This window comes from Solenopsis invicta, chromosome 6, assembly GCF_016802725.1.
Source record: "Solenopsis invicta isolate M01_SB chromosome 6, UNIL_Sinv_3.0, whole genome shotgun sequence".
NCBI lineage: Eukaryota > Metazoa > Arthropoda > Insecta > Hymenoptera > Formicidae > Solenopsis > Solenopsis invicta.
Genome location: NC_052669.1, coordinates 20749135 through 20763197, shown reverse-complemented (window position 1 = coordinate 20763197; position 14063 = coordinate 20749135). Strand labels below are relative to the sequence as shown.

General features: G+C 32.6%; 2 protein-coding genes across 3 annotated transcripts in view; both read left to right on the top strand.

Annotated features, from left to right (window-relative positions):
• Positions 1 to 3716, top strand: part of LOC105203781 (GATA-binding factor A) — a 66596-nt gene extending 62880 nt beyond the window's left edge. Inside the window, exons 5-6 of one of the 2 annotated variants that reach the window (XM_011172677.3) lie at positions 96 to 360; positions 1304 to 3716. In XM_011172677.3, the coding sequence (XP_011170979.2) occupies positions 96 to 360; positions 1304 to 1647 (609 nt within the window). In that variant the 3' untranslated portion in view covers positions 1648 to 3716. Of the gene's footprint in view, positions 1 to 80; positions 361 to 1303 lie in introns of both variants that reach the window. The other variant, XM_011172675.3, reaches the window with a different exon arrangement.
• Positions 3717 to 3856: 140 nt separating this feature from the next.
• On the top strand, positions 3857 to 9268 carry LOC105197623 (nuclear receptor subfamily 2 group F member 6). The gene is made up of 3 exons (XM_039450843.1): positions 3857 to 4743; positions 7917 to 8225; positions 8633 to 9268. The coding sequence occupies exons 1-3, from the start codon at positions 4344 to 4346 to the stop codon at positions 8863 to 8865; spliced, it is 942 nt and encodes a 313-aa protein (XP_039306777.1). The 5' UTR covers positions 3857 to 4343; the 3' UTR covers positions 8866 to 9268.
• The last annotated feature ends 4795 nt before the right edge of the window (positions 9269 to 14063 follow it).

Genomic DNA, 14063 nt, shown 5'->3' with positions numbered 1-14063 from the left:
GGTACTTCTAAGAATATCTTGTCTAATTACGATAATTGCGTTCGCATAAATTGAGTCATTTTGCGTTACAAATGGGACAGATGTCGGAATTTCAGACCGCGACAAGGCGACTCGGGCTATGCTGCACAAACTGCGGCACCCGCACCACCACCTTGTGGAGGCGTAACAACGAGGGTGAGCCAGTATGCAACGCTTGCGGGTTATACTTCAAGTTGCATGGGGTCAATAGGCCGCTAGCCATGCGGAAGGATGGTATACAAACAAGAAAGAGAAAACCGAAGAAAACTCCAGAACAGAATGCTAGATCGTCTCAGGGGGATCATGAAACCACTGCCTCGACTACATCCTCTCCTTCCACAGGTTACATTTTTTTTATACATGTGTGTGTGTGTGTGAGAGTGTGCGTGCGCGTGTGCGTGTGTGTGTGTTTGTGAGATAAATAGGTACGAAATGTAAAAATATAAAATAAATAATAAACCTATATTTTAGTATGTAAGTAAACTCTGAAGAAGACAATCGTAATTATTTTAATTTTATATAATTTGTCACTCAAAACTTTATAAACTTATTTTTTATTTTTAATTGCAATTATTATATGTTAATACAAGTAATTTCCTTTATATCGTTTTTGTGCGTATAAAATATTTGCCGATTAGTTTACTCCAATTTCTTTATCTCGTTTAAAGTCTAATAGTAAATAATAAAAATAGATTTAAATTTTACTGAAATGTTATCTAAATTTAAAGTTATTGTTTTAATCTATATTTGAACTACTAAAGGAGTTATCTAGCTCTATCGTTTCTTAATAATATCTTACTCAAACGATTAAATTCTAATCTAATCACGTACGTTTTTCTAACAACTTATCAAATCATCTAATTCAATCTGAAAATTACGATTTGCTTTATATATATTAAAAATGATGGATTTTATATGTGCGTGTGTGTACGTAAGAAATATTAAACTATTTATATATTTAAAAAAATACAAATTCTGGAGTTAAAGAATAAAGAAAAATTAAATTAAATTTTTAAAAAATTTATAATATATGTATCATAAACTATAAATTTTCACTACTAGCAGTGTATATCGGAACATAGCCTAAATTATTATATACTAAATTATTATTTAAAAGGATAATGAATCTGATATTTACGAAGCAAAAACATGAAAGAATTATATCGATTTTTTTCTTATATAATTCTATCAAATTTTTTAAACGGAGTACTTATTACTTATGTTTATTATTAGTTATTATTTACTAGTTTATTATCAACGCCAAGATTATTTTTCTATTGTTCAGACTTGAAGAACAATCAGCAGCAGCAGCAGCAACAACAGCAGCAGCAGCAGCAGCAGCATCAGATCGAGGTGCCAAAGTCATCGGGCTCGTCGACATCGACCGATAGACCCGTTTACCTCGGACATACCTCTCTCCTGGCCACCGGAAGCGTACCTGCTGTGAAAACGGAACCGCGAAGCTGCGACGGCGTCGTTGGTCAGCCGTACTCATCTTATTATCAACATCCTCATCAACTCGCCATCACCAGTGAGCATCAACAACAGAGCTATTACGGCACCCAGGAGGCACCCTACCATCATCAACATCATGTCACTACAGCAGCGAAATTACTCGCGTCCTCGTAATTGTTTAGCAATTGAAGTTCATTCGCTAGAATCGTCTTGAAAATAAATTCAGACGCGTTGAAAGATGAAGAAGACTGTTCTTTAGTATGGGCAAGAATTCACCGAGAAACTTACATGATGAAAGATCATGAAGTTTCTAATAATTTAGAATTGAAGATTGTAATTGGAATTTTAATCCGATTGTATTTTGGAAAAGAGATCAAGAATAATGAGTTAACGGTTAAGACACTTCTTTGACAAGTGTGTGGAAGAAAGTTCTTCTACAACATGGGACTAGTCAGTGACGTGCAAATTGTTTTAAAATTCAAAGAAAAAAATTTCACTCTCTGGTGATAGAAGTTGAAATACTATGAATCCAAGAAATGGGTACTATTTCTCGAGAAAGTACGTAAGTTTTTAATTATCTCATATAGAAATATAGGCGCGAACGCTTTAATGTGTGTAATAAAATGATTTAAGAGAAGATGAAATATTATGAATCGTGTCGTAAAAAAAAAACTTTAAATTTAAACGTGTCGTTAATAGGCAGGTAGAGAACTGGGATCTCTAGTCAATGACAGGGATTATAAAGAATATTACAAAAGACGACGCGTACTGAAAATCATTTCGTTTAGCGGTAATAATTGGAATAGCGGCCCGGAAATGGGACGAAACTATAAAATGCTAATAATGAGAAGCAGCACATTTCCATATTTAACTACGCGCTTTTTGCGTTCGAATATCCGATACGTGTAAATAGTTCAGTTATAATTAGTGCGAGAGAGTGCTTCCTGGTTTGACAAAAGAGCAAAGATACTTAATAAAAATGACAGATTATTGGCAAGGCTCGTGTGCAACAAATAGAAATATGATTTCTATATTCGAAGAGCAATGAAAGAGACATTCGCGCTTATCACGCTTATCTTTTCAATTTTCTGATCAGACAGTAACATTTCTGATTATAAAAGAAAAAGATGCCTTTGTTATTTAAGTGTTGAAATAATATTTTTTATACTTATGTCCAATATCCTAATTTTTTTTTGTTACACAAATGCTGCACGCGCAACCAGAGTACTTAATTGTAAATAATCTTCATGATAAACTATTGCAATATTAGGAATAGATAGACTTTTTCGGCCTCGATAATTTTATTGCTTTATCTACTGCTATGTACTGAATTCGGACGTTTATCTGTGGCTCTCCACGACTAACTAAAATATGTGCTGAGTTTTGCACGAAATGTTTTTCTTCAATGACCAAAAAAAAAATATACTGTTTATTGTAATTACTTGATTTATAAGTGAACGTAATAAACATTGAATTTATAATTATATGGAATAAGTGCGAATTTTTAATTGCAGTGGATAAAGTTGGTTTCTCGAGGCACGAATACAATATTATCAGATTTAGCGTAACCCACGTGCACGAATACAATAATGATTCACTTCGAAAGATAAATAAGAGAAGTCTGACGAGCCATTCTTATAATTTATTGACACGAAGCCGCCGCCACGGTTTCTTGATAAATATATTTAGTTAACGTTGATAAAAAATGAATCTTTGTGTATAGTTCCTCTGTAACACTACTTCTGCGATGCGCAATAAATAATTTTACTCAATTAAGACGACAGAGAAGTTGCGTTTCTTTTTCGAACTAAAGAAGGAGAAATTCTATTCATAATACTGAAACGAATAAATCAATCACATTTTGTACTTCTTTAGTTCATTAAAATTCTCGCGGTAATAGCAATATTATAGAATAATTTGAAATTGTCTCTTAAACTTTTGTATGTAAAAAGAAAAACAAGTTATTATATGATACAGTACTAGACGATGATATAAAGAATACTATAATAACGATGCACAATAATATCTGTAAAATCAGACGCTTTTTTATAATCTTTTTATCGCTGATGAATAAAAGAAATTAAAGCTTTTCTGTTGAGTAAAATTCAGAATGATTATTATAACAACGCAGGAAATAATAAATTAAACCGTGAAGTTTTATTTTGCGTATTTTTATGTATCCTCCAAGAAAGCATTCAACGATATTGTAAATCAAGGAAATAAAATTTTTTGTAATAAAAAGATTGTGCAATTTTTACTTCTACAAAAAAAAATTATTGAATATCACTGTGTGCTTATTTCTTTTGCAAAATTTTAAATAATCGTCACCTTCCTTTTTACCGTGCCGAAGAGTTGAATACGGCTGTCTCGATTCTGGAATAATTTCGCTATCGAACAATGGTGTCACGCTCGATCAGTCTACCGTAAATATTATCCTTTCGCGTTTTGACGTTCGAAGTGACATGTCGGACAAGTCCAACTTACCACCGTCCATTTCCACCACCAACGAATTATGCTTCCCCTGAATAGGGGTGCGTTCCACGTCGTGACAGAGTTTGTCTTCGTTCGCGAGCCCGGTCGGACACGATCGCCTTGATCATTGCTCGGATATCGTCGCGTGATTTCACATTTCAATCACGAGAACAAGATTTACGTGAATCGTTATTGCAGTGAAACAAAAAATGGGTAAATATCTATTTCCACTTATTCAGTCGTAGATAAAAAATGACAACGTGTATAATAGGATTGCGTGTAAAATAATTAGCCGACTAAAAAAATTTTAATTTGCTCGTAATAAAGTTAATTATAATTAATACTGTAACTTCTAAAATTAATCCCAATATAAAAATCTTAACTGATAAACAACGGTAATGTCTTTCGTAATAGGAAGAACTCTACCAACGCCTGTGTCCTGTAAAGTATGTGGTGATCGATCGTATGGAAAGCATTATGGTGTTTATTGCTGCGATGGATGCTCGTGTTTCTTCAAGAGATCCGTGCGTCGCGGCGCACTGTTCACTTGCACAAGTTTGTACACTAGTAATAGAAGTAACACAATATACAGGATATTCCAGTATGAAAAAAAAAGAACAGTTCTTTCTGAAGAACAGTATGAAAGAATTGAGAGATGCTGTAAATATCACAATATCGATAATCGAATCTATAACCCTTCAGATAGTGATGGATCCTGCATCATTGACAAAGCCAGACGAAATTGGTGCCCACATTGCCGTCTAAAGAAGTGTTTCTCCGTGGGCATGAATACAGCGGGTAAGTAAAGTATCTCTATAAATAATTGTATATTTAAAAAAACATTTCTTGGGTACTTAGATAAAGAATCCAATTCTCACTTTAGAAATAATAAAACAATGCTAATTAGAAACATTTTAAATTTACGTGAATTATTGTTTGCATTGTTTATACAACTGAAATATTTATACAATTGAAGTTGTAATCCAAACATCTTTTTTTGTCTAAAAATTTAATATGATTTTGACTTTTTAATCAAATAAAATCTAATTGATCTTTTTAATCAAATAATCTACATTTATTCTCGTTTTGAATAATATTAAATTAAATCAATATTAAATAGAATATTAAATAAAATCGATACGCTACCTATCTGTTATGAGATCTCACGTTGAGCGTAAAATCACCGCCGACAAGTAAACATAGAAGGTGCTAACAAACTCAACGAGATGCAAACAGCGGCGTGTGCTCGACACGTGCCTTCACCCTTAACGCTATTCACAAAAGTTAATTGACAGCGGAACTGTAATCTGGATAGTCAATGCTAAGCTTAATGTTGATCTTATATTTTTTTATTTCGCAAGGTATATTTTAATTCAATATTAACGAATATTGCGATGAATAATAATAACAAACATTAAATAATGTTTCATAAATCAAAGATCTAAGAATTTTTGGAGAAACTGGGAAAGATTAAATCTGTTAAAAATAACGAACGCCGATTGCGATAGCCATTTCTTTCATGGATAATCTTGTAAATAATTTAGTAGTAGCCGTTGCCATAACGTATCACATGAAACAACATTGAGTGTCAACTCCGGTCGTCAGCTCTTAAGTACACAAAGCTTACCGTACGATTAGAGAACTAAAACTACCCTACCTGAATTGTTCAACTACATCATTGTTATATACACTTTCATATCGATTGTAATAAAAACTGTATATCGATTATAGTAAAATGTAAAATATAAAATCATGTAATAAAAGAAAAAATATATAAGCTTCACGAAATCTTTCAATTTTATGAAAAATATAATTTTTGAACAAGCTATAATCTAAATAGAACATATTTAAATTTTATGAGACACGCTTAATGAATATCTACTTAATTACTGAATTAATCCTAATAATTACTATCCAATACTTGACTTTAAGAGGTATTTATTTCACTTTTTTCAAAACCAACTATAAAAATCGCGAGTATAAACAAAAGAGATATACTTTATATTTTTACAATATATTGAATCTTTAAAGTATTTTCACAGCGGTGCAGGAAGAACGAGGGCCGCGTGCTCGAAATAATACGCTCTCAAATCCGCACAATTCTAACGTCACCTGGAAGCCCAGAGTCGAGCCATCAACGACTTTTTGCGCACGCTTTAATAATTCCGAGATATATCTGCCTTTCAAAAATCCTACACTGAACAATACTTTACTGATGAAGACGTTATACGAGTCTGATAACAGAGAGAATATTTTCCTTCCTGCCATATCGCGCCATGCACAGCCAACGAGGATTATATCATCCGGTAATTTTAATTCTTTGAAATTATATTATGTATATTAAAGTTAGCCAACTATCGATAAAATCTATCAAGTATCTATGGATAAATTTTGTATTATGTAAAACTCTTTAAAAAAAAAATTATATATAATTCTTATTAAAATTAAAATTATGTCAAACCGTAATAGAAATACAAAATTATTTTTATGCATATAATTTTAACTATAATTATGATTATGTCGCGATATAATTTTAATTCATTAAAATATTATGTCGTTATAGCATAATAACAATGTATTAAAATGATGTTGCGACATAACAATAATTCGGTATTTCTATACGTATCTTAATATAATTTTAATTCGTTAATAAGAATTATTTAATTCTTTTTAGACAATTTTTTATACACGACACTCTTTTTATGCTATTCCTCCTATATCTGAAAAAGTGCATTGCTTCGATACTCAAAATCTCAAAGTATATTATTGTCGTTTTTCTGATGTGCTGATTGATTCTCATTCAGCGTTTACTTCATGAACGGCTGTCATTGCGGAAATCGCATATTTTGACTACGTATATTGAGGGCTTAATAATGTAACATTCAATTTGTAATTTATATGAAATTATGTAATATTAGAAGCTTTGTAGCGCGCACCTATTTTGCCTATATAATAAAAATAAGAATTATATATAGAAAATAAAAAAAGGTTTCAGTATTAAAAAAGTATTAAATTATTTATCGCTACAAGCATTTTCTTCGTGGCAAATGTAAGAGACATTGCTTGTTACCCGATTCGCGAAATAACGACTTAAAAATTCGAACCCGCTGGATACGGGATCAATAGTGAGCTCGTTGCAAATGTGTTCTGCCTTTTATATTACGTTTAACGCACGTCTAACGCCGACTAAGCTTTCTTAACCACGATTCGCACGACACTTGTATCTTACAAGCCATAGTCGCCGGCAGCAAGTCACTTAAAGGAGACGCACTTTCTGGGGTGCTTTCGTCAACCCGCGACATGCTCACAAATCGTGGTTAATCCAGCTGATCGGCCGGTTAAACGCTAAGTCCAATGAGACATGGTCTCACTGAACCGATAACGTTACGAGAAGTCAGAGTGCACATTGCAACGGTCTCCGATATCGAATCGTATCCCATAATTGCATATGTGTCCATTCAAATGCGAAAATTATTTTCCACGAATAACAATGTCTTTTACACTTATCACGAAAAACTGAAATTCTATCGCTATCTGAAAAGGTGTATTGCATCGATACTCGAAATCTCGAAATCTATTGTCGCTTTTCCAATATGCTGATTGGTTCTCATTCAGTGCTTACTTCGTAAATGACAGCCGTTCGCGGAGATCGCATATTTTGACTATCTGTATTGAGGGATTAATAATGTAATATTCAATTTGTAATTTGTATGAAATTATGTAATATAGGTCTTGTAGCGCGCGCCTGTTTTGTCTGGTATAATAAAAAGTAAAACGGCTTGTCATAAGCATCTAATCATTGCTATATTTCTAATGAAATATAAAAGAAACCTCTCCCTCCCCAATTCTTTTCTGAACTAGCTTCAGTGGTTACATAGAGAAATTTTGATTTGCGAAGTAATGCATTTATAATCATTGTACGCAATGTACATTTTTTACAATAATTTAGTTGGATTCTATATTATACGTAGGTACGGCCTTACAGTACGAGGTATCCGCGCAAATATTCCTGGCTGCTATTCGTAACGCACGCCGCCATCAAGATTTTTCATTATTGGATGTAGAAGAGCAAAACAAGATTCTTCGTCGCGGATGGTCCGCACTTTTTGTTTTACGCGCAGCCACGTGGCCGGTAGATTTGATGAACATACGAGGACAAGGTGCATCGAGTAAAGATAGCGCCTCAGCCTGCATAATCGCAACGCGCAGCGCGATCGCAAAACTGCAACTCGACGACGTCGAATTGTGTATTTTAGACACGTTTGCGCTGTGTCGTCCCGGTAAATAAAAGCTAAACAGATATCAGCATATGGAAAAAATAATTTTGCTGTATTATTTAAAAATTTAACTTAAAATATAGATCTGAAAATAATTTTGTTAGATAAAAATAATTATGAAGGATGTCCAAGCATGATGAGCGAAAAGTTTTGAAATTCTAGCAATCAGCTTTGGACGTACATCATTATTATTTTAATAGTAACGCAACAAAATTGTTTACAGACATGTATAATATCCAGCTAAATTTTTAGATACATTAGCGGAACCGTTCTTTCCGTGTATATAGATTAGATACGTAGATATCTATGCATAAAAGCCATAACTTTTCGACGGATATGCGTTCTGTAACGACATAAAATTTCTCAACGATAAAAGTACAACTATAACACGATATCGTTCTAAATTGCAGAGATTGCCGATACTACCAACGGTTTCCACGTAATGTCGCAGGCGAGAAATAATGCTGTGGAAGTTCTAATACGACATCTTCAACAGCGAGATGATCGCGAAAACAAACTGGCAAAGATTCTATTTGTTCTACCAGTTCTTACTGGATGTTGTTCTCGAGAATTGGCTGAAGAATTGTTTGCACCAATTATCGGCGATGTAGATCTGGAAAGGGTCATCGCGTCTGTGCGATAAACTCACCCTTTCACGATAATAAAAATATTTAATAATCGCACGTTGTCAGATTTGATTTAATGGATATTAATCTGTACAATAAATAATTCATCAAGAATATACACAATTAGTAACAAATGTATAATAATCAATAAAAAGTATGACAATAGAGTGAATTAAAATTAATAAATTGCTTGGCAATAGACTGTCGCACTCAATCTTATTTTAATTTAATTGATCTTTCTTTACAGAAATTTAATACCGGCGAAAGCCAGTGATTAATAATTTATTTTGAATATTAAAAACACTGGCAATAGTAATTTTAATGCTCTGAATAATAATTATTTTTTGGCCAATTTAATACTGTGAGTATTAAATACATGAAACATATTCTGCCTATTACTTGAGAAATAACGATCAATCATAAAACGTTTGAATCTCTATGTCGATAGAATTCAAACAAGTGTCGAGGAACTCTTCCAAATGGACAAAGATACAGCACATATACATTCTTTATTATGCGAGATTTATCCAGGGAGAAGCCGCGATTTATTATCTTTTATTGAAAACCAGACTGACAATCCTAAGCTGATATCGCTGTAATGTCTGTTAATACTATAACTACAGGCATTCAGATAAAGAATTGCGCAATTAATGATTTTATTGTTGAAGCTATAATTTCGTAATGTTTATGGGAAGACTATAAAAATATTATTGTTATTTTGTATATTGATACATATGAAAATAAAATTTTTACTGTTACTCATAATGTAAAGAATAAGCATAAATCGCAGAATAAAGATAAAAAACGAATCTTTCATATATTTCTCGAGACGTATTCTCGTTTATCGTTGATTCCAAAAAAAACGATTTTACTGAAATATATAAAAATTTAGCTACAAATTTATATACAAATAATTTTGCTAGATTATCAAAATAATTATGTAAGCTATTTAACAATAATAATAAATGCAAAAAACTTTGACTTTTCTGCAACCAAATTAAGCGACTTACATAATCATCTTGAAAAGCCAATAAAATTATTTTCAGATCTGTAGCTAAATTTTTAGAAACTTTAGCAGGATGTCCACTCAAAATTTGTAAATTCATTCCCTGAAAATTCCAGGATTTTCCAAGAATTTTTATTCAAATTCCAGGTAAGAGAATTTTTTAATGTAGCTTTGAAATAAATTTATTTTATTTTACACGCGCTCTTTAATATTCTTTACATGTGTAATCACAAAGAAAAGTCGATTGAGATCTGAATATTAAATTCAGAAATCATATTAATGCCACACAATAACCTGTTTATCCAATATGTATGTGTATCTAGCTATCAGAAGTACAGCAGTACAGAATTCGAACGATGATAAAACATACAATGTTAATTTAGAATGATACAAAATTTCCAGAATTAACAATAAAATTTTTAGGATCCCTGATTCTAGGAGGCACAGTCTCAATCTCTGACTTTGCAGGTTTTTTCAGGTAGTGGACATCCTGATATTTCACTTTAAGTTAGTCAGCTAATTGTAATTAATTGTCGAATTAATGCACTCACCGAGTGTTGTTGTTGTTGCTGTGACTGCATTCTCCTTCCAAATTCTGAAAATATAATAAATATATTTATTCAAATAGAATTTATGATTTTAAACGTGATTTTACATAAGAAACAAGAGTGAACAAAAAATTTAATAATTTTTAAACCAATAAGTAAATTGTGCTCAAATTTTACATACATACTCAAACGTATAATACAAGAATATTCTATAAATTTTTATATTATTAGTAATGTTTTGAGATATAACTCATTTAAGATACATCCTTAACCTTTTCGTGCCTGGTGGCACATATAAGTATGTGCCAAATCTTCAAAAATTTATATCTTTCACAAAAATAAAGATAATAACTTCTTCCTGGATTAATTTTAAACATAAAAAATAAAACTCTTTACAAAAGACCAACATTCTTAAAGGCTTCCTCTCTTGATCTGCATACTTTATCAAAACTTCATAAAATAATAAGTTTAAAGTAAAAAATGCATGTCTCTTCTACAAAAATTGAGATAGCGAGTCCTTTTTGAGCTCATTTTAAAGATCAATGTAAGGGCTATTTATTAAAAAAAAAAAAAAATCATTATTTACTTTCAAAATGGTGGATCTAATATGACAAACCAAATGTAAATTTTTTTTAATTTTAATAAACTCATACTTCAAAGCAGGTCAGCAGGTAAACTGCTTGTAAGTTCAGATTCTTTCCTGAGTGTCCCTCAGATGTTGTTTTATCATTGTCTAACATTTAGTAAATAATGATAAAGTGATACCTAGGGAATACTTCATAAAGAATCTGAACATATTCCTGGAGAAGAACAGCCAACGAGTCACAGTTTGCCAGGCCTGCTTCAAAAATGTTTGGGGTCTGATTCTATGCATCTGTAATCAAACTTTCAAAATTCAATATAGCAGGGTTAAGCAACATTTTAGTTTAGACCAAATGTAGATGATCAAATATGATAGACTGTGCTCCGATATACACTGCCAGTACTGAAAATCTATAGTTCATGTCACTTATACTATAGATTTTTAATACTGGCAGTAAATTTTGATACGCAGTCACAGTAGATTGTCATTTACAATTCATGAGTACTTATACACTGTGCATGTTTCATGAAATGTATAAATACAGTGTATGAATACTCGTGAATTGTAAATGACATAATTTACTGTGACTGTGTACCGAAATTCACTGCCAGTACTGAAAATCTATAGTATATGTGACTTGAACTATACATTTTCAATAGTGGCAGTGTATATCAGAACATAGCCTGTCATATTTGATCATCTACACATTCTACACAACCATATCTTGGTTCCAGGTGCAAGTTACTTGTTTGTTCAAACGTTTTCTATATAAAATTATAAATAGAATTCTGTTTCCAACTCTGTCAAAAATTACAGATTGTCTAAAAAGGGCTTTACACTTCTTAAATTATAAAAATATATCTAGAAAAACGCAGAAATGCAATAATTAATCAAACATTTACCCAGTTGCTTCACGGATGTCGACGTCGTCTGCTGACAGCTCGCCCTGTTGTTCTCGAAACGTACACACAACCGTATACACGATTGCCCGATTCGACACTCTCGATATTACGCTGATAATACATTACACACGGACGCGAACGCGAATAAAAGACGAAATGCACGCGAGAATATCAACAGGAACTAAATTTGTGAAAGAGAAACTAGCGGCCAATGGGTCACATCACCCGAGACAGCGGCGAGAGTTGTTTGAATGGATGCTCGCGTAGATAAAATGAGACAAACTCACTCCCGATTACAAATCTTGAACTCAATATGATCGCACGGCGACTAGTAACGCTTTACTTGACATTCGCGATATTTTACCGCGTGAATAAAGCATCCTATTCCAGCGAACACGTTTGCGCGCGCAAACTTGACATAGCTACGCAACAAGCACACACGATACTCGCGATCACATCTACGTGCGACACTGCGATTCACTGCGTATCAGAATACTCGTTCGCAATCACATCGACACTCTCGAGACCGTATTCGGGTTTGGAACACGCGAGAAGCACGGAAACGCTTTGTTGTAACGTCCGACAACCGGTGAAACGATAAATATAGCGCAGTACTACGCAACATGGCGACGATAACGTCGGCACTAGTGGCGCTGCGATGCCGGAGCTGCGGCAGCTCAACGACGATTGCCGAACGGCGGCGGAGATGGTCGAGCCGCCGCGCGCCAAGCGTGAGTAGTGGGGGTAGTGGGGGAAGCGTCTGGCGAAGTAGACTAGACGGCACGTGCACGTGCACGTGATGCGTAGTACGTCGCGGCGTGGCCTTGTCGAACGTTGACCTTGCGCCGCGGTCAACAGCCCGTTCGCCAGTTAGTAGCGTACGCCTCAACTAATGCGGTCTCAATTCAACGATTTTATACTGTTAGCGAGATTTACTTCCGTCGCATCGAATTCTCGTATCATTACGAACTCTCGTATCATTTGTTAAATCTGCTTACGCGTATCGTCCTTATCAAAAATAGGGATCTTTATTAAATATTTAGTGCAATATTTATTAGATGTTTTCGTTAATAAAATCTCGCGTTATTGCATCTTTTGCTTTGATTTTGAGAGTGTGATGCATAGTATCGTCACGATCTACTTTCGCGAGTGTTATATCAAGAAAAAATATTGTTTGATGCTGAAAATCCGGACAATCTGAGAGGAGGAGGAGTCTTATTATGAGGCATCGGGCGCCGGCAGAGCAACATGCGGTAATATAATTTATTTATATATTATATTTTACGCGCGGAAGTATTGCTAATTTTTTAATTGAATATTTAAAAAATAAAAATAAGAAAAAAAATTTTTTTTGAATTATTAAATCCTATAAAAGTTTGTAGATAAAGTATTCTAAAAAAACGACATGATTATTCTTATAATTAAACATTTACTTGAAGAATATATAAAAATCATATGCCGTAAATATTTTTTAAATATTGAATGCCTTTTATATCCTGTTTTAATTCGGATTTTACATTTATTTGTTACAGAATCATCGAAGCGACGTTGCAGAAAAACTCCACTGTTACGTATCGGTCGGTGAATGATGAATAAACTTTTATAACTAAAGCAATCGATCTGTAACTTTTACTTCGAATATAATGAAAGGGTATTTATATCAAATTACGATAAATCATTACATATATTATATTTCATAAATCTATTGCCTTAAAACAGATAGATTAGAATAGATTAGAATTTAATATATAATTCTGGAATTACATAAATAGATTTATATGCATTTGTTATATAAAAAAATAAAAAAAGAATAGTATAAATAAAATAATCAGGTATATATAAAATGAAATAAAAATGAAAGAAAGAAATAAATAATTAATAAATAATATAAATATATAAATACAATTAATAATATTGATAATATAAGGAAATGAGTAATATTTATTATTAAATAACAAATGCTTTATTTTATTTTCCTATCTTTCCTTTTCCCAAATATTGTCGTTTACACTGAAAAAAAAGAAAGTTGTTAACTTGACCAAATTTTTCAACTTGATTGAACTTCTTTAGTTCAAGCATCTACGTATTTAAATTAAATATATATGTAGTAAAATATATATATATATATATTTTTTAAATTATTTATTGAAACACATCGAGTATTTCAGAACATGTA

Bases quoted from the DNA above. Each gene is read 5' to 3' on its own strand.
- LOC105197623 (XM_039450843.1), top strand. From the start codon at position 4,344: ATGTCTTTCGTAATAGGAAGAACTCTACCAACGCCTGTGTCCTGTAAA. The intron at 4,744-7,916 runs GTAAGTAAAGTA...TATTATACGTAG, and splicing joins CGTGGGCATGAATACAGCGG to GTACGGCCTTACAGTACGAG. The intron at 8,226-8,632 runs GTAAATAAAAGC...TCTAAATTGCAG, and splicing joins GTTTGCGCTGTGTCGTCCCG to AGATTGCCGATACTACCAAC.